At 41.3% G+C, this 27304-nt stretch overlaps 1 protein-coding gene across 2 annotated transcripts; it reads left to right on the forward strand.

Annotated features, from left to right (window-relative positions):
- The first annotated feature begins 1016 nt into the window (after positions 1–1016).
- Positions 1017–17720, forward strand: LOC142832297 (uncharacterized). 2 transcript variants are annotated; one of them, XM_075942693.1, is made up of 5 exons: positions 1019–1129; positions 15275–15401; positions 15622–15682; positions 16242–16674; positions 16760–17720. In XM_075942693.1, the coding sequence occupies exons 1-5, from the start codon at positions 1127–1129 to the stop codon at positions 17690–17692; spliced, it is 1557 nt and encodes a 518-aa protein (XP_075798808.1). In that variant the 5' UTR covers positions 1019–1126; the 3' UTR covers positions 17693–17720. The 2 variants fall into 2 exon arrangements, with proteins under 2 accessions (XP_075798807.1, XP_075798808.1); XM_075942692.1 differs by having other exon boundaries at positions 1017–1129; positions 16242–17720.
- Positions 17721–27304: the final 9584 nt, after the last annotated feature.

Consider the following 27304-nt stretch of genomic DNA (forward strand, 5'->3'; position numbering starts at 1 on the left):
TTCCAAGGTTCTAGAAATAACAGAGAAATCTTGCTCCCTGGGCAGTTACCCAAACTTCTTTTTTAATATCGGGGCATCCATCTTCAGCCTATAGGCCCATAGTATCTGGCAGATTTTTTTAGTGATGTGGGATGCCCCTCTGTATACTGTAAATATGTTCTATTACCATTGGTTAATAAAGAAGAAACTTTAGCCTAGGACAGAGCAGAATATATCAAGGTAGGAAATCTAAGCAGAGAAAGAGGAGAAAGGAAAGTTGAGTCAGGTAAGATGCCAGCCAGCCATCAAGAAAGCTAGATATATAGAAAATGATGTATCTTGGGCTGGAGAGATGGCTCAGCCGTTAAAGGCTAGGCTCACAACCAAAAAATAAGTATTCTTAATTGGTTTCCTTATTTTCACTTTGAGGCAGAATTGGCAGAAAAACAAATCTGTAAACCCGTATGTCAAGTGAGCTGTAAAATATGTATAATTTCGTCTTCAGAGTCTGCGGCTCTACAGTAAACATGGCGTGAGAAGTAACAAGCTCACTCTGACCCCGTGGGGTTTAGTTCTCTAAATCCTGTGTTTGCACTGATGGGCCTTTTCCACAGCACAGCGGTTTAAGGAAGTGCAGATTAGTGCATGGTTTTTAATCAAAATTTCTTTTTACAAAAATGAAAATCATAGCCTGTTTTCCACAGCTGGCCCTGAGGTATCTAGCTCAGGAAGTGGCCGATTTCCATTGTCCTTCCTCAGTTCCATAGCAAAACCTCACTAATGCCCCAGAAAAGAGTCCTGCTGAGTGCAGAGCTGTCCAGGGAAGACTTTGCAATCCAGCCCCAAGTTCTGCTGCAATGCCAGTCTCCGCAGGTCTGGGCTGGAAGCCAGGGCTGGGAACCACTGTGCCTCGTCCCTTCACAACACTTTGTCCCTAAGAACGCCGCTCCTGGCACTCAGGTCTCAGTAGCCAATCAGGACCTCCAGATGGACTGCCAGTCAACATGGGGAGGGCACTTCCGGTTCGCCGTGCTGCAAACACCTTGTCTCTGGACTGAGGAAGGTTCTACTGCTCAGTGTGCTGCGCTGTGATCCGCTCCCCGGAGCCCGGAGCCTTGAGGCGAGCCAGGCGAGCTCGGAATCCGCCATGGTGAGCGAGGGCCACCGTCCCCACGAGTGTGGAGCCGCGGGATCCGGTGTGGGGTCCTGCCGGGTCTGTGGGAACCGGCGGAGAACGCGGTGGCCGTAGTGATTCCCTTTGCCCCCTGAGGTCCCTGCAGGTCCCATGGTGAAGCGGGACCTCTGAGCGATTTCGCTCTGCTGCACGCGCAGAGCATGGAGGAAACTGAGCATTTGTGTGGGAACGTCCTTGTTACCGTGCAGGACATCCGTTGTTATCAGACAGATTTGTGACTCTCCATGTTTGCTGAACTGAAGACTTTAGGGTTTAATTTGTTAAAATAGTTAAATCAGAAGTGAAGGTGCATGCTTTTAAACCCAGTGCTTGGGAAGCAGAGGTCAGCCTGGTCTATAGAGCGCGTTCCAGGACAGCTAGGGGCTACAGAGAGACAGCCTGTCTGGAGAAACAACTACAAAAACAAAAAGGTCAATAGAATTTAAAACTTTTGTAGCCTTCTGGAGGAAACATCCACTTAGGTAGAATGCAGCTTCCTGATGGCGTCATCTACAACAGCCACACTTAAGCGCAGCAAGAGACTGATGCCTTCGTTGCTTCCAGCAGACCTGATCCAAGGTCCCCAGGTTCTCTGAGTGAGCTGTGTAGGGAGGGAAACAAGGTATCATGCCTTGCACTCAGAGAAAAGATGTTGCTTTAAACCTAAGTTTGGAGGCCTTGAATTGTTTAATCTCTTCTTAGATGGGGTAGGGAAGGTTATATTAAGGAAGCCTGTAACCAACCAGAGAAGTTGACTCCCGTTATTTGGAGGAAATATTTTTTCCTATTGTTTGTCTCTCTTTGTCTTCTCGTCTTCCTCTCTCTCTGTTTTCCTTAGTGTCTTTCACTCTTTAGAGCTCTTTCTTCATAGATTGTATTCGTGTCATGGTTTATATTTGCTCAGCATCCTCAGGCTCCTATTTTTGAATGGTTGTCCCAACTAGTGGAAGTAACTGAGTAAAATTAGGGGGGGTCTGCCCTTCTGGGAGTAGATGTGTCTTGTTTGTATAGGTGTGTCACTTTGAGGTTTCAGAAACCCAGTGCAAGACAATTGTCTCTTCCTGCCTGCCGCCTGCCTGGGTATCAGGTTTTAACCCGTCCCATGTCTGCCCACAGTGAAGCTTCCTTTCAAGATGAGAATGGACTGAGACTTGGTCAGTCGCCAAATTAAAAGCCTTCCATTATAAGAGAAGCCTTGATCATAGTGCTTTTTCACAGCATGAGCAGAGTCAGGAAGACAGGTTGTGTAATATATTATCTCTCTGTATTCTGTACATGTCCTGGAAAATCAGATAAGGGTAAATGAAAGAGCAGTGGACTGATTTTATATGGGGGGGTGTTCTTGGTAAACAATAATTTTTTTTAAAAAGACACTTATTTTATGTATATGAGTGCTCTGTCTACATGTATGTCTTTATTCCAGGTGAGGGCAGCAGATCCTACTACAGATGATTGTGAATCACCGTGTGGTTGCTGGGAATGGAACTCTGGATATCTGGAAGAGCTGCCAGTGCTCTTAGCTGCTGAGCCACCTCTCCAGCCCCATGGACTAGTACCTTGAGAAAGCATTCAGTCTGTGGCATGGTTATCACTTCTGTTTTTATTTCTATCTTAACCCATTTTTCGTTCATTAGAGATGTCCTGAGGGTCCCCGTGTTTGTAAGCTTTCTGATTCTTCTACTGTTGTTGATGTCCAGCCTTAATCTGTGGTGTCTGATAGGGTGCAGGGCTTAGTTCAGCTTTCTTCTATCTGTTGAGACTTGCTTTGTGCCTGAATATGTGGTCGATTATAGAGAAAGATTCTTGAGGTGCTTGTTCTGGATCTTCACCAAAGAAGTCTGCAGGAACATGGGTTTAAGGCAAGAGAGAGTCTTTATTAGCTGGCCTGCAGCTACACTGGCTGTTCCTGTATCCCAGCGTAGCCCCGAGCCTTTCCCAGGATGAGCTTTTAAGCACAGAAACCATGTTCTGGGTTGACATACTTCAGTTAACAAGAACAGTTAGCCAGAAGCAGAACTACAGACTAAAAAGCAAGGTTGGTGCATGTAGAGACTTGCTGTAAATATGCACTTTGGTGGGTGAGGCCTTTGTTTTCCTTTGGCAGGTGGTACTTTCTATATGCGGAATTCTTCAGCCTGAATGGCACTTCCCTCTTGGATTCGGTTGTGCTAAAGTCTGGGGGCCTACTAGGGACTTTGGCCTGTTACATTTCCCACTGAACTGAGTTCATGAGTCAAATCATAGACTCATCCTGTTTTAGTTAACATGCAGGATTCCATGATTAATCCAATCAGAATGAGAATTAAGTGCCCAGTCAGTGCTGATTGCAGGGTAGTTAGACAGTGGGACAAGGAGAACAGAAGCTGGTTTCAGGTATTTGCCCAACCTTGGCAATATCTTTTAAAATTACTCCTGATCAATTAGCATGGGAATAACAGGTTATTTTCCAAAGCCATACATAGTCTCCTTTATCTCCTGAGAAGTAAGTCTAAGTCTTTTCAGTTTTGTAGGATCACTTTTGTAAGGGAATCTGGCTGTTGTTTTAACTCAAAAATGGAACCTTTTAATATCATCTTTTGAACAAACTGTCTACTTAGTATGGAAATCATCAGAAGAGGTACACATAGTCTAACTATTGGTACATGCCCACCAAGCAGTCCTAGGGACTCAATCTTGTTTTTATCTTGATGAATTAACCCATAAAGCAGAACCTTAATTTGGGCTACCTCTAGTCACAGTGGGTTTTATCTGTCAATGGGCTGACAGCCAGTTCCTATCCCTGTGTAGTATGGCAGGGGCCAGGTGTCTAAACATAACCAACAGTCCTGGCTTATGTCTGGCTGGGAATGGTTAAGACAGCCTCAGGGTCCCTTCCTGTGGCATAGGGCCTGATTCTGCAAGTATTTTCTATTTTCCAGAGGCCTGAATCTTTTAATGAAGTTTTTTTTTTAGGAAGCTTCAGTTCCACAAAACTGAATTTTGTAATAGAAAATTGCTTTTCTTCTGGCACAGCCACAGGGCATGCATAGAATTGTAAATTCTGTATTTCTGTCTCAAAAGATAAAGCCCCATGTCTTTCCTTTCTGTAATAAAACCAGGTATTTAAAGTGGGCATCAGTGAACCGAGGTCAGAATGAATATGGGCTGCTGGTCTGTAATTACATTGGGTAATAATATGCCCTGTTATTCTTAGTTCCCTGGTTCAGGCCTAAAGGCAGTCCCCACTGGAGCATACCAGATGTTAGACCCTGTGGGAGATAGAGGATAGGGAGAGGAAGGGCTTGGGGATCGGTGGAATCTAATCTTAATGACAGTCATTTGGCAGCAATGTGGCTTCTGCTTTCTTGCTCTAGGTGATATGGGTCCTTAGTGTCATGCCAGCTCTCCTTACTGCTTTAGGAGAGGAAAAAAATCAAACCTTTTAGGGTCTTTTCCAGGTTACTTCCCGTGTCATCTGGCTACTTGCTTGACCCAGACTGGTCAAAGGGAAACAGGTGGTGTACTCAGATGTCAGCTGGGACCCAGGATAGTCCAGTGATTAACCATTATGAAGGGCTGGAGTGCCTGTAGTGACTGAAAAGTTTCTGCCCCCCATAAACCTCTCCACTGAAGCTATAACCCCAATCAGACCACATCAAACCAAATTAGAGAAAGCCCAGGTTTATTTATTTTACCATGGTGTCTCAGACATTAAGTGGTCATGGTATATCATCAGAATATCAATTTTCTCCACCTGGTTCCTAAATATCAAGGGCCCCACTGGTTTGGTGGCGAGCCAGGTCAGAAGCCCAGCAGGAGGGCAGCAATATATAGAGGAAGCCAAATAGCCTGCCTCCTCCCACCCCTGCCGCAAAAATTTTTTTCTTTTTCTTTCTTTCTTTTTTGGTGAGGCAGGGTTTTTCTGAAACAGCCCTAGCTGTCCTGGAACTCACTGTGTAGACCAGGCTGGCCTCAAACTCACAGAGATCCCCCGCCTCTGTCTCCCAAGTGCTGGGATTAAAGATGTATGCTACCAAGCCTGGCAAGGGTCCATGGCAAGATTTTCTTCCCAGTGCTGTGAAGCCCTCTTTCTAGATCATACTGGGGCATGCCGGACAGTATAAGTGTAGTGACTGTCCATGTGGATGGTGGAGGTGGGCTTTCCTTTTTCCTTATCTGAGAGCCTAGTTCAGATGGATCAGTGCTGCTCTCTGGGCCGAGGTTCCTGGTGTGCATCCTTATTTTTTCAGTTAACGGAACTGCTACAGCTCCCATCTACCTGGTGGTTTTATCTTTCATTCCTGACAGTCATGGATGAGCACCTGTGTCATCACACAAGAGGACAGCCTCAGCCATGTCACCGTGTGCTGTGAGGATAAGATCTTGACCCAGAGTTAACTTACTTGTTTTTTTGTTTTGTTTTGCATTAAACTAACTTTAGCTGCCATTGCTCTCAGGCAGATGAGCCAACATCTGGCTACAAGGTTCAGTCATTTAGACATGTACATCACAGGACATTGCTGTGACCCCAAAGTTTGGGTTAAAACCCCTTTTGTTTTGTGTTTCTTGAACAAACAGTTGGAAATGTTTAGAGACATCTGGAAATTCCATGCCTGGAGTGGAAATCAGACCTGTTTTTAAAGCCTTAAATGCGTTTTGTTGAGTCTCAGTCCACATTAGGGCCCAGGGCCCCTTTGTGCTGGTTTATAGAGGCCTTGCCATTTCTACAGACTCTGGTATCCAGACACAACCATATCCAGTAGCATCCCAGAACTCTTTTACCGTTTCTTAGTCTTTGGGTCTGGGATCTGAGAAGTTTTTGTCTCAGTCAGTTGTTGTTGTTGTTAAACACCTTTTGAACTACCTCCAGCAACTGGGACCTTCTTTTACTTTAAAAAATTATAAACTTGTGTAACATTTTTCTAATACCCTGACTGACTTGGTTACAGATGAAATCTTTTTAGCCACAGTCTTTAATCCTTCTAAAAAGTACTTAGTGAGCCGGGCGATGGTGGTGCACGCCTTGAATCCCAGCACTCGGGAGGCAGAGGCAGACGGATCTCTGTGAGTTCGAGACCAGCCTGGTCTACAAGAGCTAGTTCCAGGACAGGCTCCAAAACCACAAAGAAACCCTGTCTCAAAAAACCAAAAAAAAAAAAAAAAAAAAAAAAAAAAAAAAAAGAAAAACCAAAATAAATAAATAAATAAATAAATAAATAAAAAGTACTTAGTGAAATTCCTTAAATGTCCTTGGAAAGATGGGAATATCTGTCCTTTTTAGGCTGTGTTTCCTGGTAGCGCTTCCCTTGCCTACCACAGGGGCAGTGTTGTTACTGTTTTCAAAGAGAGTAGTGGGCTAAGAGATCACTGATTGAAAAGGAGACAAATTACAAAATAGAAAATAGTGGAACTTAATCTTTTCCTTTTGGTTCAGTCCAGGAGAAGTTTTCTCCTTCCCTGGAACTACTTAGAGCAGGCACAACATGGAGGGAATGCTCGCCTGGGAACTGTTTCTCCACCCCGTGTGCATGGTTCTTAGATGATGGTGACTTGTGGGTGTAGCCTAGTGACCTGGTGCCTTCCCCTCCTCACAGGAACCACGCCTGTGCGAGAGCAGCAGTATAAGTAAGTGCTTCTGTGCCTAGAGTGGAACTGGGGAGGGGTTGGGTGAAGCGTCCTATAAATATCACTGAGATCCATTTGGTAGCTTCAGTATTTCTGCTTAGCTTTCTTCTGGGTGGCTTGTCCACGGGAGAGACTTGGGTATTGACATCTTCCACTATCAGTACGTGAGGGTCAATATTTGATTTGAGCTGTGGTAGTGTTTCTTTTACTTATGAAGGGGCTCTGTGTTTGGGGAATAGATGTTAGAAATGCATTGATGGAGGAAGCCAGCACTGACAAATTATACACACCACACTCTAATGTTAATAGAAGGGCCATGAGTTCCTCTTGCCAGAGATAGGGAGAATTACTCCTATTTTAGTAGGCAGGACTTTGTCCAACCCATTGAGGAAATGGGGGCTTCTGTTTAAATTCCTGACCTTGGGAAAAGTATTTTCTCCAGGAACCAGTACTCCGTTATACAATATTGCATAGTTTATCTAAATAGCTAAAGTTTAAAATAAGCAAAGGCTAAGATAGACAAGTACTGTGAACCTGAGTAGAATTTAGGAATTTATAAATTTTGATTTTTAAATATACCTTTTTTATCAAACAAATCTTATTTATCAAATATACTGTTATGGTTTTGGTCCCTGGTCCCTTTGAGAGATAAGCCACGCCTACTCCCTCCCCATCCGCTGAGGCAGACTGATCTTCAGCTTCCAGTCTGAGCTTGCTTTCTTTTCCATCTTCCTCTCGGAGAGGCAGCTTCGCTTCTGCCTCTCTCCCCACTTCTCTGCTTCCCCCCCTTCTGTCTCTCTCTCCTCCTCTTCCTGCTCCTCCTCCTCCTCCTCCTCCTCCTCCTCCTCTTCTTCTTCTTCTTCTTCTTCTCTCTCTCTCTCTCTCTCTCTCTCTCTCTCTCTCTCTCTCTCTCTTCTCCCCTTCTCCCTTCCCCCTTCATAACCCCCTGAATAAATATTCAACCTCACTCTGCAAGTTGTGTCTATCAATGTTTCTGTCTTCTGCCGGCCCGGGTGTCTCCCTGCCTGGGACCAGCCACTGCTCAGGGACTGGCAGCCGTCTCTGCCTGGGACTGGCTGCTCTCAGGGCCCACTGCCTGCTGCCACATGGCCCATTACCACCATTTGGGACCTACAGCATTTCTGCTGCCTACTGCCGTGGGGATCTTTCAGCACTTTTTAAAAATTATAAAATATACCTTATTCATCAAGTATATGTTCCTTATCAAAGTTTTTCTAGCAGCTTGGTGGTAGCTTATGTGGGAGCAGGCAGAGTAATCATTGTATATGGTTCCACAGTGGCACAGATTTTTTCCAAAGAATTATTTTGTTTAAAGAGGCTCCATTGTATACACCCTCATTCTCCAGTGAAGTCCACACAAAATTTCCCAAAGGAAAAGACATAAGGGAAGTAGAAGCCTGTATTTCCATTGATGAGCCCTTCCTACAGAATAGTAAAGAGACCACAGATTTCTGGTGCATTATCAGTCACAGGCAAATTCCCAGATCTGCTCCAGAGTAATAAAAAGAAAGCTTCAGAGTAGCAAAGGTTTAGGGGGGAAAAATCTTATCTATTGAAAAAGGCCTTTATGAAAAAACAGGCTCACATGATACTGTTTCTTAAAAAATTCTCTTTCAGGAAAACCCTAGCCAATATAAGAGCTGTATATTGAATGACATATTATATTCCTTACGTAAACAACAAGGACAGAGCTGTTCTATAAACACAAGAAATCACAAGGTTTTTCTCTCAGCCTCTAAAACTTCATATTGATGGTAACTATGACATGCTCAGGTATCTGCCAGCTTCCTTGATGTGTTATTGTCTGCAAAGCAGGCAGAAAGGCACAGGGCTAGAGACAGTGACCTAGAGAGTGTCCCAAATCTTAAGATGCATTTTTCTATTGCATAAATAGTTAGTTAAACCTTGAATTTTATAACATACAAATAAGTGCAGAAAGTCAGTTATTGGGACAAGGAATTGTGTCTTTATATCTGCCAGGTTCTTTTTGTGAGTGAAAAACTGGCACTACAGTTATTCCATGCTTGACCTTGGGAGACTCCTGGAATTGTCCTCAGAAGAGCACTTTGTCTCCAGGACAACAATTCTATTTGATTTTGCTGAGGCCTTAGCTAGAAACCTGGCTGGGAAAGTGTTTTATTTACAAGCATTTTACAGTTTTCCGACAACTCACAGACATACTTATGCCCAGAAAGTGTAAAACACACCACCAAAGGTTGTGGAAAGAACCCCACAGCGGTTCTTGTTAGGGAGGTAAAGAAAGTTACTGGAGAACATTACAGACAGGAACAACCAGTCATTCATGGTTGGCAGTCCTACGGCTTTGCCAAGTAGGGCTCCCCAACAATGTCTAATGGCTCGACTCGTCATTCATGGTTGGCAGTCCTACGGCTTTGCCAAGTAGGGCTCCCCAACAATGTCTAATGGCTCGACTCGTTCAGTTCTAGTTGTCACTACTGTGTATTCTTTTAGTGACCGCCAACAATTTTTTTAATCAAAGTTTCCTTTTACAAAGATGAAAATCAGCACATTTTCCAGAGCTCACCTGAGGTATGGCTAGCGCAGAGACTGGCAGGTTTCCTTGGTCTTATCTCAGCGTTATAGCAAAACCTGGTGAATTCCCCAGAAATGAGTCCTCCGCCCCCTAGAAACTGGTCAGTGTAGTCCTCCTTTTTAATGATTGCTACCTTTTAAGCTGTGGCTGGCTATCTTACTGGTCAACAGCAGCTAAGGCCACAAGAGCTAAGGAAATTCTGTTCCCTTAGGCACTCTTTCAAAGCTACTAAGAGAACTTATCTAAATCTCTGTTCTGATAAAGAACAGATTGAAAGGTTGAGGTAGAATCCTGCTTCCTAGAGAGGCTGAATAGCAAGCAGCTCACCTCCTCACATCCCCCTTAAAATAATATTCTACATTTTCTCCTTTTTGTCTAAACAAAGTTGTTTTAATTATTATAGCTCTATAGTAGAGCTCAAAATCAGGGATGGCAATGACTCCACAAGTTTCTTTATTGTATAGGATTGTTTTGACTATCCTGGGTTTTTTGTTTTTCCATGTGATATTGAGTGTTGTTCTTTCAAGGTCTGTGAAGAATTGTGCTTGGATTTTTATGGGGATTGCATTGAATCTGTAGATTGCTTTTGGTAAGATTGCCATTTTTACTATGTTGATCCCACCTATCCAAGAGCATGGAAGATCTTTCCATTTCCTGATATCCTCTCCATTTTATTTCTTCAAAGACTTAAAGTTCTTGTCATACCACCAGCAAAGGAAAGGTAGAGGCCTATTCATTCTTTGGTAGACTCCAATGAGTTTTATTCTTGCCGTTGTTGTCTTATGTGTTGTTAATTATTTCTTTTTACCTAGCCAGAACTCTGAGGTATATATGCAGAATCAGTGTTCAATCTATACCTACAGATTTAACTATTACTTGAAATTTTTTGGCTATGAAAGTGTATTGTTGGACTCCAGTCCTAGGAGGAGGCCAAATCAGAAGGCCAGTTCCTGGAGGAACTTTTTAAGCTATTATTTGAGTAGGTTTAGTTTGGGTTGGAATACTTTTACCAACCCAGAATGGGTATGTACAGAAACTAGCAAGTACTTTCATACTCCCGCAGTAAGCCAGATCTTGGTGCCGTTTGTTTTCCTAGAGTTCTTGGTAGTCTTACTCTCTTACCTGTACCCTTTCCTTCAGAAGGGCTCTCAACTATGCTGTTTGTTGTGGGTATAAGAGCTTGACCCAGAGTTAGCTTGTTTGTTTCCTTTTCATTGTACTGCTCTCAGACTGGTGGGCCAGCCTGTGGCTACAGGGTCTAATAATTTGGACTGGTATGTCACAAGGCATTTCCATGGCCCCAAAATTTGGGTTAAAAACCCCTTTGCCTGTGCTTCATGGGGAAACAGATGAAAAGGTTTTGAGACATCTGGAAATTCTGTGGCTGAAGTGGAAGACACAGCTGTTTTGAAAGTGCTAAATGGCTTTTATTAAGTCTCAGTTCACATTAGGGACTCAGTGCCCCCCATTTTTGCTGGTGTGTAGAAGCATTGGCGTTTTCAGAAACTGCGGAATACAGAGGCAACAGTCCCCAGCTGCACCTGGGGACTCTGGAACATTTTTCATAGTCCCTGGAATTGGTATCTGAAGGATGACAGCAATCCTACTCTGAGACAGGCTTCTTTGGCTTCCCTTCAGCTGGTAGCCAAGGTAGGTAGGCTTCTACAACCTTGGGCTTTCTTAGCCAGTATTTTGTAACCCAAGCCCTGTAACTCTTGCAGGCATCCCTCAATGGCCCCTTTTTAATGTGTTTTCAAAAAAAAAAACCTGTGAAGGAAAGGTAAGAACTCTGCATTTAGTGTGTTTACCTTCTGGGGCAACCTTGTACAGGTATATTGCCCACTGCATGCTCCCTCTGGGTCTGATCATTTAAAAGTAAATATAGAATAATTCACCTTTGCCAATGGGAGGCTAAAGAATGCATCTTTCAGGAGAGTGTACACCTGTTTCTCTGGAAGAAACAGACTCAAGAGAATCAGAAGACCCAGGTCTCTTTATAGGTAGGAAAGGCATGTTCCAAGGTGACTAGCAGGGTGCCAGGATGCCTGTTTCTTCAAGACAGACAGTATGGACTTCAAATTCCCCCTTTGTTTCCAGGATCATTGGATATTGCTTATCTTTTGATTGGAGGTAGAACTTTCTGCTAGGTTACAGTCTTCTGACAGATGTTAAGATGATGGAGGAAGGTCATTGGTTAAAAAAAATAAAGAAACTGCTTGGCTGGCCCTCATAGGTTAAAACATAGGTGGGAGGAGTAAACAGAACAGAATGCTGGGAGGAAGAGGAAGTGAGCTCAGACTCGGACAGCTCTGCTCTGGAGCAGAGGCCATGCTACCCTCTCCCGGGCAGACGCAATGAACTCCGACCCAGGATGGATGTAGGTTAGAATCTTCCTGGTAAGCACACCTTGGGGTGCTACATACGTGATTAGAAATGGGCTAAATTAATATGTGAGAATTAGCCTAGAAGAGGTTAGATAGAAATGGGCCAAGCAGTATTTAAAAGAATACAGTGTCTGTGTAATTATTTCGGGGCATAAGCTAGCCAGGCAGCCGGGGTGCTGGGGACGCAGCCCCGCCGCTCTTATTACTACATTAAGATACCAAAATTTTATTGGGGATCTATAAGTTTCACTGTGTCTCGTTATCAGAGAAGGTGAAGTTGGCTGTGAGTTTATGCAAAAGTTTGTTTTTTGGGGTCAGTTTTCATTGGTAAACACCTTTTAAACTACCTCCAGCAACTGAAACCTACTTCTACCTTTAATCTTTTTTAGTTTTTGCAACACTTTTCTAATATCTGGGGCAACAAAGGGAATCTTTGCAGTTGTTTTTAATCTTTCTAAAAAGTTGGACTGAATGAATTTCTGCATTATGGTATGGCTACAAACTTGTAAGGGCCAGGGCATGTGTTGGTTTAATGATCACCGAGTCACTATGAGGTTCCAAGGAGTCAAACCGTATCCTCTAGTGGAGCAGGCAGTGCTCTTCAACCACCGTGCCATGCGTAAAGCCCCAGAGGTCTCATCAACAATTTAGGTCATGCCCTGTATACATATGTAGTCTCAAAAGTGAAGGCCTGACAGTGAAGAGCCTTGGAGAATCAGCTCCTCCCAATGCACTGCTTTTCCTAGCCCTCTTTCCCCATGCTTCAGTGCTTCGTTTATCAAGCGCATCAGCACATTACCACTGGTTTTCTCTTTTCCGGGAATGGTCAACTGTTATTTCCTTTGTGTTACTTAAAGAGGGAACCCTACTGTAATAACTTCAAAAAGCTGGAGCCTTATATCCCAGAGTGGTGGATTGTGCCTGTAATTCTAGCACCTGGAAATTAAGGTTGGAAGATCAAGGTCAGGGCTGAGCTGTCTTGGTTACAGTGGATTCAATATCACCTGGGACTACAGGACACCCTGTCTCAATGATAAAAACCTGCAATCTTAGTGTGGGTCCTGGGCCACCTTGAAGAAATTGAGACTTACTTGCATGGAGGCATGAGATACAGCCTCGGTTCCATTTTGAAGTAACAGTATATTAAAATACCCACACTTTAAGAAACCTGCCATAAAAAGCTGCTCGTAGGAAGTAGAGAGAGAGAGAGAGAGAGAGAGAGAGAGAGAGAGAGAGAGAGAGAGAGAGAGAGAGGAGAGAGAAGTTCTAGTGAGAAACAGCCATGTAAGCCCTTTGGAAATGATACCCCAGGTGTCTGACACAGAGCTGCAGGATTTAGGATTGCCCTGCAAGATTTTGGACTTGTTTGGTCCAATCTTTTCTTAATACTTGTGTTTGATAGCTATAAGTTGTGTTTTCATATTACAAGATAATGACAGTTAAGCGATTGCCTTGAGGGTCAGAAGAAACTTTGCATGTTTGACAGTGCAGCGACTGTTACATCATATGATTATTTTTAAAGCTATACTAAATGTATTTTGCTTCATGTTTGGCTGTTCAATGAAAAATCTTCCAGATAGTATATTGTGTTTGTGCATTTGTCTCTGCTGTGTGGCCTTCATTGGTGACTGTGCAACCCTGAGGAGGAGGAGCCTTTCTGGGTTAGAGCTTTGAGTGCTTATCCTCTCACCCATGCTTTGATTGGTTGAAACTCAGCAGCCTTCTCCTGCAGCCACCCTAACACCATCATTAGAGACTCCATTTCTAAAGAATGGAAGGTAAAATAGAAGCAATTGCTTTCCCTTGCTAATCCATTTTTCTTGCCTGATATTTTTATGCTTATAGTTTTGGCTGCACAAATTAGGCTTTTGTACACGTCAAGCATTTCCTCTTGTGCTGAGCTTTGCCCACATCACTTTTGATCTTTGGTAGAGGGTGTCATTTTCAGACCAAGAATGCATAGAGGACATGAAATTGATAGTGATCTCCTGAATCACTGAATTACAGGTGTGTAACACCATCCCTTCCTTTGTGTATGTTTTTACATTTTTAAAATTTCAAATATGTGAATCTTTTGCCTATATACATGGCTGTGTACCATTCTTCTGTCTGGTATTTAGTGAAGTCAGAAGAGAGCTTTGGATTCTCTTGACCTGGGGTTAGAAATGTTTGGGAGCCCTATCCTATAGCAATACTGATGAATATCTTGCATATCACCATAGAACCTTCATCTGGTGATGGATGGAGATAGAGACAGAGACCCACACTGGAGCACTGGACTGAGCTCCCAAGGTCCCAATCAGGAGTGGTAGGAGGGAGAAGATGAGCAAGGAAGTCTGGACCACGAGGGGTGCACCCACCCACGGAGACAGTGGAGCTGATCTACTGGGAGCTCACCAAGGCCAGCTGGACTGTGACTGAAAAAGCATGGGATAAAACTGGACTCTGAACATGGCGAACAATGAGGGATGATGAGAAGCCAAGGACAATGGCACGGGGTTTTGATCCTACGCAATGTGCTGGCTTTGTGGGAGCCTAGCCAGTTTGGATGTTCACCTTCCTAGACATGGACGGAGGGGGGAGGACCTTGGACTTTCCACAGGGCAGGGAACCCTGACTGCTCTTTGGACTGGAGAGGGAGGGGGGAGGAGTGGGGGGAGGGGGAGAAGGGTGGGAGGAGGGGGAGGGAAATGGGAGGCTGGGAGGAGGGGGAACCTTTTTATTTTCCTTTTCTCAATAAAAAAAAGAAAGAAATGTTTGGGAGCCTGCAAGTGAGTATTGGGGATTGATTCCAGTCATCTTCAGTAGCAGTAGGTGATCTTATTTGTTGGCCCATCTTTATAATCTCCATCCCTATAGGTATTGCTTTTTTTTATTGTTTCTGGATCAGCATTTATTTTACTAACATTTTTGATTACTTTTGCCTGTTAGTCAGTAACTTCTTAAAAATGCCTTCCTTTCTAGGAATTATTAGCCTTACAGTTTAAAAGAAATTTTTTCAATTTATGATGAACAGGTTCAGAATTAGAATGAATATTCTAAATTCTATGTAGCAATTTTGAGTGAGCCCCTGAGTGTTTTCTGTTTTTATTTGTTTGAGACAGAGTCTCACTATGTACCTTTGGCTGTTTTGGCTAGCTCTTCATAGACCAGACTGACTTGGAAATCACAGAGATTCATGTGTCTCTTCCTCCTGGGATTTTGGGTTATATGTGTGTACCACCACACCTATCCTTTTTAAAGTTAATCATTTTGATAAAATTTTTCTGAGTTTGTGTACTGAATAGTGCTACTCTGTTTATAAGTCTCACTGTAGGTGTTGCTACGCGGTTCTCCTACAATGCGATATTCTATCTGGTGGACACAGAAATGGAAGGCATCATCCTCCATTTCAATTTCCTTCTAAAATGAATTGGTTATTGTATTTGAAATTCTATGACCTATGTCATGGAATATGTTGAGTACAAAGAATTATCTAACTTTATTCGCAATGAAGTGTACATTTACAATGCAGTCAATATCAACATTTCCATTATATACTTATATGGGACATTTTAGGATATATTGACCTATGAGGATGTGCATATGAAGTTCACGCATGAAGAGTGGGCTTTGCTGGATCCTTCCCAGAAGAGTCTCTACAAAGATGTGATGCTGGAAACCTACTGGAACCTCACTGCTATAGGTAATAATGTGAGCTTTCTGTCACTTTTTAACCTAAGGGGCCAAGCCTTTTTTGGTGGTTGGTGCTGTGATTTTGACTGTGGAAGAAGAAGAATTCAGTGAATAAATTAGGTATTTATTTATACCTAATTCCGCTGAATTAGGAACCTAAAGTTCCCTGAAGATAGAAATGTAAATTGTGCCTAATTTTAGGTAATATATTTTTTGGTACTGTATTTTAGGCTATAAATGGGAAGACCATAATATTGAAGAATATGATCAAAGTTCTAGAAGACATGAAAGGTAATTTTCATATGCAAGCTGATACATATGTACCAGGTACCTCTGAAAAATGTTGATGTATCCTAAACTTTTAATAAAAAGCAATAGTGTAAATAAGCACAGCTTTGTAATGCTTATTAAATTCTCACAACACCTTGTACTCTAATGTCAGGTGCTGATCATTGTTTGCAAAGCATTTCTTTAAGAAAGAAGACAAGGAAACAATTCCATAATAGATGTCACAATTTCAATAATAGACATATGAGAGGCATGTTGTATAATTGTCCATCCACATAGTTTCATGCCCATCAAGTATCATATAAGGAATACACATGTATAAAGGATTTAGATTATGAACAAGACCTGTTATAAGCAAATCGTTCCTATTATTACTAGTAGTCTTCAAATCCTTGTAGTGAGGGACTTACTATAGTTTAATGAAAGGAACAATTTATGAGAGTCGGGGACCTTGTTATCATGAGAAACCCTAATCCCTACACCACTTCTTCATGAGGCATAAAAATTTAGACCATGTGAATGCAATGTGAAAACCTTTTGTTTTTTATTCTTCCTTTGATAGGTACATCATCTTCAAAGACACACAAATATCCAATACTCAAGAGGATCTTTATGAATGTAAGCAATATAATGAAACATTTGGATCTGATCCCTCTTTAAAAGTACATCAAAGAACTCATTTGGAAGTAAAAAACTATGAATATAATGAAAGAATTAAACCCTTTTCATGTCACAGTCTCGATCAAGTATGTAAAACTCATACCAGAGGAAAAACACATGGATATCCTCAATGTGATACAGCCATTGCACACACCAGTTATCTTCTAATACATGAAAGAACTCCCACTGGGGAGATACCTCATAAGTGTAATCAATGTGATAAAACCTTTGCACAGAAGAGTCGTCTTCTCAGACATGAAAGAATTCATACTGGAGAGAAACCCTATGAATGTAGTCAGTGTGCTAAAGCCTTTGGACATAAATGTGATCTTCAAGTACATGAAAGAACTCATACTGGAGAGAGACCCTATGGGTGTAATCACTGTGGTAAAGCCTTTGCCTATAAAAATCAACTTCAAGTACATGAAAGAATTCATACTGGAGAGAGACCCTATGGATGTAGTCACTGTGGTAAAACCTTTGCATATAAAAGTAATCTTAAGATACATGAAAGACGTCATACTGGAGAGAAACCATATGAATGTAATCAATGTGGTAAAGCTTTTGCATGTAAAAGTAATCTTCAAACTCACGAAAGAGGTCATACTGGTGAGAGGCCCTATGAATGTAGTCAGTGTGGTAAAGTCTTTGGACAGAAACGTGATCTTCAAATTCATGAAAGAAATCATACTGGAGAGAAACGTAATGTATGCAATCAATGTGGTAAAGCTTTTGCACAGAAGAGTCATCTTCTCAGTCATGAAAGAAGGCATAGTGGAGAGAAACCCTATGGATGTAATCACTGTGGTAAAGCCTTTGCATGTAAAAGTAATCTTAAAATACATGAAAGAAGTCATACTGGCGAGAGACCCTACACATGCAATCACTGTGGTAAAACCTTTGCATATAAAGTCAATCTTAAAAGACATGAAAGAAGTCATACTGGAAAGAGACCTTATGAATGTAATCACTGTGGTAAAACCTTTGCATGTAAAAGTGATCTTCAAATACATGAAAGAAGTCATACTGGAGAGAAACCCTATGAATGTAGTCAATGTGGTAAATCCTTTACATGTAAAGGTAATCTTCACACACATGAAAGAAGTCATACTGGAGAGAAACCCTATGAGTGTAATCATTGTGGGAAAGCCTTTGCCTATAAAAGTAATCTTCAAACACATGAAAGAAGTCATACTGGGGAGAGACCCTATGGATGTAGTCACTGTGGTAAAACCTTTACACATAAAAGTCTTCTTAAAATACACGAAAGAAGTCATACTGGAGAGAAACCTCATGCATATAATTAATGTGATAAGGCTCTATAATATATTGTATTCCACAAATGTGGGATAATTTGAATAAAAACCCAATTTGCAAATGAAAACAATATTTATGCTGTCATCCATTATGTTTGGGTAGTGTTACTTTATTCTGGGGACTAAATACTTGTTCTTAATATTTTCTAAGAATGCCAGAGAATTTTACTGGTGAGTAAATGTGATCACTGCTAAGCATGATGGCCAGAATTCATTCTCTGGGAGACCCACATTTCTCCTACAGGTTCTTCACTGCACTTGTGTTGTATGCACACTAACACACCAGCACATATGTAAATATTTTTGAAGCTGAAATCAGAGCCAGTGAGTTCACTCACCAGTTTAGGGCACTTAACTGCCAAGCATGACTACCCTGGTTTCATCTCTAGTACTCACATATAGGAACTAGAGACCAGATACCTGTAAATTGTCTTCTGACTGGCACGTGGACACCATGGCACTGTTGTTTATACACAGTAATTCTTTTTTATTTTTGGAGAAACTGTTTAGCAGTGAAGGCTTCATAGTCCTGAAACTCATTCTATAGATAAGGCTGACCTCAGTCTCGGGGATATCCATGTTCCTCTGCTTCCCATGTGTAGGGCTTAAAGGTGTGCCAGCACCACCCAGCAAGAGTTAAAAATGTTTTAAAACAGGAATGATATTATCCTTTGAAATCAATTCATTGAAAAAATCCTAGAACCATTACTGTTTATTTTAAAAATATGATGCTTCTTGTTTAAATCTTATATTATCGTTGCATTGTCTGATTCAAAGTTGGGTCATTTAAAAAAAATCTCTCTTGGGTATAGTATTATGGTTTTATAATCCCAGAACTTGAAAAGAAAGTCAAGAAGATCTGAGTTTTGAGGCCAGTTTGGGTCAGATATTGTGTTCCAGGATGGCCATAGGTATAGAGAGAGATCTTGTCTCAAAAAAGGAATCTGATGTCTGCTTTACCCAAGAACCCAGGCTCAGTTCTCAGCACCCACTTCATTAATGACTTATGACAGCCAGTGAAAATGCTAATTTCATTTATGAATTCCTTCTTAGCCCCAGGATCTCCAAACGTTATTTCCAGTGTCATTAAAATCAAAATGTTTAGCATCTGATTGTGGAATAACCAATCTATTTAAAACTATAGAAGGAGAAATGGCATTGTATTGTCTTTACAAATTATCCTGAGAGGCAAAAATAACTCCAGTTATTTGAATTTCAAACAAGTGAGGCATTTGTGCATCATGTGTATTCTTCACTGCCTTCAAACTTATTTCTCCCATTAAATTGTCTCCTGTGGTGTTATAGCACTAGAGGAGAAGCCTTTGCGATGGATTTATTTACAGGATAAAGGCCAGAAATTATTAACTAGCAAATGGGATCTTTATAACTTTTTATCTTCAACAAAATATCAGATTGCCGTACTATATGATGACATTATATTGAATGGATCAAGTGAGCAGGAGGTAGTAACCACACTGAACTCTTTAGTAACACATGCCCAGCAGAGGATGGGACATAAATCCACCCAAAATTCAAGGGCCTTCTACCTCATTAATATTCTTAGAAGTCTAGTACTGTGTGACATGCAGTGATATTCCTGCTAAGGTGAAGGACAAGTTATTGCACTTGTCCCAGTTCTACCACGAAGAAAGAAGCACAACACTTAGTGTCTCTGTTTGTATTCTAGAGACAGCAAATTCCTCTCCTGGGCATGTTATTCCAGCCTATGTATCAAGTGACTCGGAAAGCTGCTACTATTGTGTGGGTCATGGAATAGGAAAAGGTTCTTCAACGGGTCCAGGGTGCGGTGCAGGAGCTATCACTTGGATCTATCACTTGGATCATATGATCCAACAGGCTCTATGGTACTTGAAGTGTCAGTGGCAGATAGGGATGCTCTTAGGAGCCTTTGCTGATTTTCTACAGTTGAGTCATAGAACAGATCTTTGGGATGCTGGAATATGGCTCCACCATCTGTACACAAATGTTTGCTTTTAGAGACAGCTATTGGCCGGCTATTCAGCCTTAGTGAACACTGAACATTTGACAATGGGCCACCATGTTACCATCCAACCTGAGCTTCCTGTACATAAGAAGATGGGTATTATCTGCCCCATCAAACCATAAATTAGAACATTTGCAGCATCAATCCCTTATTAAATGGAAGTGATATATTTATGATTTGGCTGAGCATATCCTGAAGGCACAAGCAAGTTACATAGAAAGTTGCCTTAATGCCTTAGGTTTCTTGTCACATTACAATTCCCTCTGCTACTAAGATGTGCTGTATAGACTGTGGGAGGTTGGTGGAGCCTGGAATGGTTGGGACCAGAGAGGGGGCCTGGAATGTTGGGTTGCTGCTGTGGGCACAGTGACAGGTTGGGAAGGGTGGTGTAAGCGGCTGGGGGATCAGGTTGGATCAGGTTGGAGACATAGATGGGTGTTAAAGTTTGGGGAACTTAGGAGGAGGATTAGAATAGGGGCATTCATCACATTGGGTGGAGCCACTACTGACAGGGGTAGGTTGTACAGGGCCACATCCAAGAAAAGTCCAGCAGTGGACAGGGCAGAGGCTGGGAAAGGGAACCACAAGTGCTGAGGTGGGTAGAACCAAGACAGGTGAAATGGGCTTGATAAGTTTGGCCAGGTCAACCCTGACATGCCAGAGCTTTACACAGGCATTTACAGGTGCATTTACAACACCTCTGGCACAGAGGATTCCCACAAACCCAAACACCCATGAAGACTTCTCCACACACACATGCAAAGATGGCAACCATGCTGACACATGCATCACACATGCCCTACACATCAATATGCCACTCTCAGATACATACCACAAACATACTCCCATAGTTTGTAATATGTACAGTTAGAGACAGCAAGCTGGGACAGCCAATTCTGTGGCCTGATGCCAACACTAGCTACCTATGTTTGCTCCCCATATGATGGAAGGAAAGAACCAATTCTCAAGCAATTCTCTGGCTACCACCTCTGAACTGTGACGTGTACAGTTACCTGCAAATATAAAAGAAATAAAATGTGTCAAAAAATCTTTACAAGTACATAATTATACACACATTACAGAGATATTATCTATTTGGGGAGGTACTAGGATTCAAACTGAGAACCTTGATAATGCATCTCTCCATTTGAGTTGCAGCCAGGAAGTACTGGGGCACATGGGAAGACACCCTACCAGGCATATGACCTAGCTGCAGAGGCAGCTACTGGAGCTTGCTTCCAGGCATGAGAAAAGAAGAGGAGATCTTACACATGAATTGCTCCTGCCACTATGCTCTCCTGAAGGTATTTCCACATCATGGGCACCTTTCTGCATATGAGGGCACTATCCATTCCACAAAAAGGGAATGGATCTCTTAAAACTTTGGAGTTACAGATGTGAGCCACCATGTGAATGCTGGAAACAGAACTGTGTTTTCTTCAAAAAGTACTAAAGTACTGAATCATCTCTCATCCCTTTTTATTTCTTTTAAGATTTAACTTATTATTCTTTTATTTGTATCTCTACCTACATAGTACTGTGCAAAAGTAAGATGGCAGCCTGTGGGACCTAGTTCTCTCAACCCATGGGTCTTAAGGACCAAACCTGTCATGCTTTGTCTACAAGCACCTTTACCTGCTGAACCATCCCATGACATCCACTGAGCCATGATCTTTCGTTAATCATTGTTCTGGGGGTGTTAGTTTTTAAAACAGGCTCTTGAAGTCCAGGCTGACCTTGGAATCATGACTTTTCTTAGCCCACTGGGACGACATGCCTTGTGCATGCAGAGGCATAAACATGTTGGGCCAGTACACACTATCTCCCCAATGAGACCCATCTGAAATAAAAACATTGAATTGTCCCACTTGGTAATACACAGGTACACACTGAGATTCTGTCTCAACAAACAAACAAAAAACAAAACCCTACAAATAAAAAAAAATAAAGACCATGTATCTGTTTTGAGAGGGTTTCTTTTTTCTTTTTTTATTGATTTTTATTGAGTTCTACATTTTTCTCTGCTCCCCACCCTCCCAGCCTCTTCCTGTTGTGGGAGCTCCTTCCACTCCTTCAGCCAATAGCTGTTGAGATACCAGCCCATTGGGGTGTGGTCTCTCTCCCTTTAAAAAAGCGGCCACTTCCCTCCACTCGCTCTCTGGCTGGCTGTTGTCTGGGATGGTGATCTGTAAGTTTTTCCCCCTTAAATAAATAACCATTCTATTTATCATAATTCCAAACTGATGTGGGATTGTTTGTGACTTACGCCTTCATCTTCCCTCCCCTTCAACCCTCTCCCAAGGTCTCCATGCTCCCAATTTACTCAGGAGATCTTGTCTTTCTCTACTACCCTGTAGATTAGATCTATGTATGTCTCTTTTAGAGTCCTCATTGTTGTCTAGGTTCTCTGGAATTGTGATTTGTGGGCTGGTTTTCTTTTTCTTTTCCTTTTTCTTTTTTTTTTGAGGGTTTATGGATAATCCAGGATTTATAAGGCAGATTATATTGTTTTGCAATACTAATTTGGTTTGAAATAACAAATAATTATTTAAGTGTATTGATTTCACCTCCCCAATTAAGTTCTAGACAAAGCAAAGAAGACTTAGTTATGATTACAGATCCAAATATGAATGTTATTTTTGTAGACTGAATGTTTGTGTCCCTCTCAAATTCACATATGGAAATTTTTTTCCATTCAAATATCTGCACTTCCTTCCCTCCTCCCAATCCCCTCCCACTCCCCCACTCCCTCTCCTTCCTCCCCCTCCCTGCTTGAGAGAGGGCAGGGAACCCTGGTGGGTTGGTTATCTTTGATTTATGTTTAAGAACTACTTATGAGTGAGTACGTGTGATAATTAACTTTCTGGGTCTGGGTTACCTCACTCAAAATGATATTTTCTAGCTCCATCCATTTTCCTGCAAAATTCAAGATGTAGGGTTTTTTTTCTGCTGTGTTATACTCCATTGTGTAAATATACTACATTTTCCTTATTCTTTCTTTGGTTAAAGGATATTTAGGTTGTTTCCAGGTCCTGGCTATGACAAACAATGCTGCTACGAACATAGTTGAGCACATGTCCTTGTGGCATGATTGAGCATCCTTTGGGTCGGAGCTTCATCGCATCTGCCCTGGGGAGCAGCAGCATGGCGTCTGTCTGAGGCATCTTACCTCACTTCCTCTTCCTCCCAGCATTCTGTTCTGTTTACTCCACCCACCTATGTTCTAACCTATCAGGCCAAGCAGTTTCTTTATTAACCAATGACCTTCCTCCACCAGCTGTTGTTTTGTCTTGTTATTCATGTCCTTTGCTTTATGGAAGCTTCTCAGTTTCAGGAGGTCCCATTTATTTATTGTTTCTCCCAGTGTCTGTGCTGCTGGGGTTATATTTGGGAAGTGTTCTCCTGTGCTCTGGCATTCAAGTGTACTTCCCACTTTCTCTTATATAAGGTTCAGTGTGGCTGGCTTTATGTTGAGGTCTTTGTTCCATTTGGACTTGAGTTTTGTTCATGGTTATAGATATGGGTCTATTTTCATTCTTCTACATGTTGATATCCAGTTATGCCAGCACCACTTATTAAAAATGTTTTCTTTTTTCCATTTGATATTTTTTGCTTCTTTTTCAAAAATCAGATGTTCAAAATATGTAGATTAATATCCAGGTCTTCGATTTGGTTTCATTGGTCTTTCTGTCTATTTTTATGGTAATACCAGGCTGTTTTCAGTACTATAGCTCTGTAGTAAAGTTCGAAGTCAGGCATTGTGATGCCTCCAGACGTTCCTTTATTGTACAGGATTGTTTTGGCTATTCTATGGAGGGTTTTTTTTTTTTGCTTTTCCATATGAATTTAAGTATTGTTCTTTCTAATTTCTTTGAAGAATTTTGCTGGAATTTTGCTGGACATTGCATTGAATCTGTAGATTGCTTTTGGTAAGATTGCCATTTTTACTATGTTAATTCTACCTACCCAAGAGCATGGGAGATCTTTTCACTTTCTTGTGTCTTCTTCAATTTCTTCAAAGATTTAAAGTTCTTATCATAAAGGTCTTCCACTTATTTGGTTAGATTTACTCTTGAGATAATTTATTCTATTTGTGGCTTTTGTGATGTTTCACTGACTTCTTTCTCAGCCCATTTATTATCTATGTACAGGGGGGCTCCTGATTTTTTTTAGTTAATCTTGTATCCTGCTACATTACTGAAAGTGTTTATATTTTAGTTGAACTGTTTGTTTCCCAATTGAGCTAACTTCTATAGTTGGCACCAAATTGTCAGGCTCAGGTCTTTAGCAGCTCTAGCCAGCCACCGTTAGGCTCCACACCATTCGTTTGGGTATAGAATTCCTGTACAGCAGCCCTGAGCCGCTAGCTGCGATCCTTCATATTTTTTCATTAAACGTCTCAGAGCTGCTCCAAGTCCTCAGGCACCTTGGCCACCTGCAACTGCACATCTGACTTGAGGGTCCAGTTTTCTGGCACTTGCTGAAGCTCAGGCGGGGTGTGGGCTTGCTTCCCTGGGGTCTCTTCTCACCATTGCTTTCTTGCTTGCTTTGTGCTCATGTGGCTGCTGCCCAGTCAGGGACTTCCACGGAGTGTACAATCTGTGATTTATACTGAAGAATTGTTTTTAATTTGAGCATATCTTTCATTATTTAACAACAAGATCAGATTGAAGCCAGCCACTCTTGTCACACTTGCCAGCTGTGATACCTACTGGCAAGTAATGGTTATTGCACCTACTCCAATCCAAACTCAACCACAGGTAGAATTATAATTTAAAATATAAATTTATATTTTAAAAGGGCAAGATGATAGACAATTTAACAATCTAAGACTTCAGTAGCTTTTTTCCTTATACCATGTATGATGTTATGCAGGTTTTATATGATTTTAACATTCCTACACCCCTCTATTTGATTCTGGGGATTAGCTTTGTCCTTCATATTTCTTCCTTGAAAACGTGGTTTGATAATAGGGCCAGGAATGAGGCACTTTTATAAATAATACAGTCTTTACAGACTGATAATGACCAACTAAAAGGGAAAGTCAGCATTCTGGACAATGATATGACCAATTTGGAAAACAAAACCAAGTTAATGACAGAGGGTGCTGAGACAATGTCTGAGAGAATCTGTACTGTTGACCATATTAATCAGACTCTATCAAATGGGTATGATAGATTGACTGATAGAATGTGTCTCCAGGAATGTAATATGTGTGCTATAAAGATTATGTCCAAGGATAAGACATTATTTCTACTGGACAGACTTCACACCTTGGAATCCTTAATGAAGGCATTAGAACAGAACACTGGACAGGAGATCCAGACTTTACAAAAGGCAGTGGTAAAAAGATTTGAAAAGATTGAGGAATTTATCAAATTTAATGACCGGGTACAAAAGGTACAAAGACAAAATGTAGCCTCATCATTACATACCACATTCTGGGACAGCTTACCCAGAGTTCTACCTGCCTTTCTGGTGATATTATGAGAAAGAGCATCTGGCACTAAATATCCTAAGGTAGTCAAAGAATATACATTAGAATCCATATGTATGACTGATCTAAAAGAAATTAAATAAGCAATTGTATCATATGGAATACATATGGTCAAATGTGGGCTTCAAACAGCAAGGCAACACCACAAAATTGGATTCAGTTAATCTCAGCAGTCCTTGAAAATGGACCTCAGTTGCTTTGGAAGTGTTATTGGAGGGAAGAAGTGAAAATTTTAGAGTAATAGGAAAAAGCAAAAAGACTTGAGATTTTCCAAGATCAAATTCTTGGCAAAGGACATTACTTTGATCTGTGGGAACGATGAACCCAGAAGATGTAGAAGAAAACAACTTTAAATGTATCTTTATGAAAATGATGGAAACCTTTTTTTAAAAAAAAGTAAAAAAGCTCCCCTAAAGAAATAGAGGAGCAGAGAAACAGAAAGCTGCAAAAAATTAATCAATCCCTTAAAGAAACCCAAGAAAACAAAGAAAAAGCAATCAAACAGGTAAAGGAAACAGTTCAAAACTTGAAGACTGAAATGGAGGTAATAAAGACAACACAAACCAAGGGAACTCAGGAAATGGAAAAATCTGGGTAAACAAACAGGAACTCCAGAGACAAGTATTACCAACAGAATACAGAGATAGAAGAAAAAAATCTCAGGTGCTGAAGATACTATTGAGGAAATAGAATCATTGTTCAAAGAAAACACTAAACCAACAAATTCTTAACACAAAACATTCAAGAAATCTGACACACCATAAAAAGACCAAATCTAAGACTAATAGGAGTAGAAGGAGAACAACTACAGCTCAAAGGCACAGAAAATATATTCAACAAAATTATAGAAGAGAATTTTCCCAACCTAAAGAAGGATATCCCTATGAAGGTACAAGAAGCATACAGAACACCAAATAGATTGGATCAAAAAAAAAAAAGCATTCCCTCGCCATATAATAATCAAAACACAAAACACACAGAATAAAGAAAGAATATTAAGAGCTGCAAAGGAAAAAGGTCAAGTAACATATAAAGGTAAACTTATCAGAATCACACCAGACTGTAACACCCGATTTTGTGTTACACCCTCGGTACAGTTCTCATGCCACTGTACCGAATGCAAGTTGAGCAAGGGCCTGGAGATTGAAAGAACACACAGAGGGACCAGGGTCATCCAAAAGGAGACCAGCCAATGCCAGTTTATTCAGAATTGGGGGAGTCCTTATCTACCTAACTGCTGCAGAAGGATCTCCGCCCAGGCAGGTGGGAAATTACCATATTAACAATGGAGTAAATGCCCTGCAGCTAACCACCAGGTGGGTAGGGAGAGCACAGACACACAGGAAGCTTAGTTAGCTGATCAGAAACTGTCCCCGCGAATGCATCCCAGGAATAGGGGAGACCAGGTCCCTACACCAGACTTCTCAGTGAAAACCATGAAAGCCAGAGAAGATCCTGGATAGATGTGCTGCAAACACTAAGAGACCATGGATGCAAGCCCAGACTACTATATCCAGCAAAGCTTTCATTCCCCATTGATGGAGAAAACAAGATATTCAATGACAAAAATAGATTTAAACAATATATATCCACAAACCTAGCCTTACAGAAAGTACTAGAAGGAAAACCTCAACCCAAGGAAGCTAACTACACCCACAATTACACAGACATCTGATAATCCCCACCAGCATAAACCAAAGAAGGGAAACACACAAATACTACTACAGAAAGATAACTGGAGTTAACAACCACTGGTCATTAATATCACTTAATATCAATGGTCTCAATTCACCTATAAAAAGACACAGGCTAAGAGAATGGATACAAAATAGAATCCAGCATTCTGCTGTTTACCAGAAACATACCACAACCTCAAAGACAGACACTACCTCAGAGGAAAGGGGTGAGAAAGATTTTCTAATGAAATGGACCTAAGAAACAAGTGGGTGGGGCTATCCTAATATCTAAAAAAATTTATTTCAAACTACAGTCAATCAGAAGAGATGGAGAAGGATACTTTATACTCATAACAGGAACAATTAATCAAGATGAAGTCTCAATCCTGAATATCTATGCCCATAATACAAGAGCACCCACATATGTAAAAGAAAGATTACTAAAACTTAAATCACACATCAAACCCTGCA

This window comes from Microtus pennsylvanicus, chromosome 12 (genome assembly GCF_037038515.1).
Source record: "Microtus pennsylvanicus isolate mMicPen1 chromosome 12, mMicPen1.hap1, whole genome shotgun sequence".
In the NCBI taxonomy this organism is placed as follows: Eukaryota; Metazoa; Chordata; class Mammalia; order Rodentia; family Cricetidae; genus Microtus; species Microtus pennsylvanicus.

Coding starts and splice junctions, on each gene's coding strand:
- LOC142832297 (XM_075942692.1), top strand. Junction 15,402..15,621: donor CTGGAACCTCACTGCTATAG/GTAATAATGTGA, acceptor ACTGTATTTTAG/GCTATAAATGGGAAGACCAT. Junction 15,683..16,241: donor AGTTCTAGAAGACATGAAAG/GTAATTTTCATA, acceptor TTCCTTTGATAG/GTACATCATCTTCAAAGACA.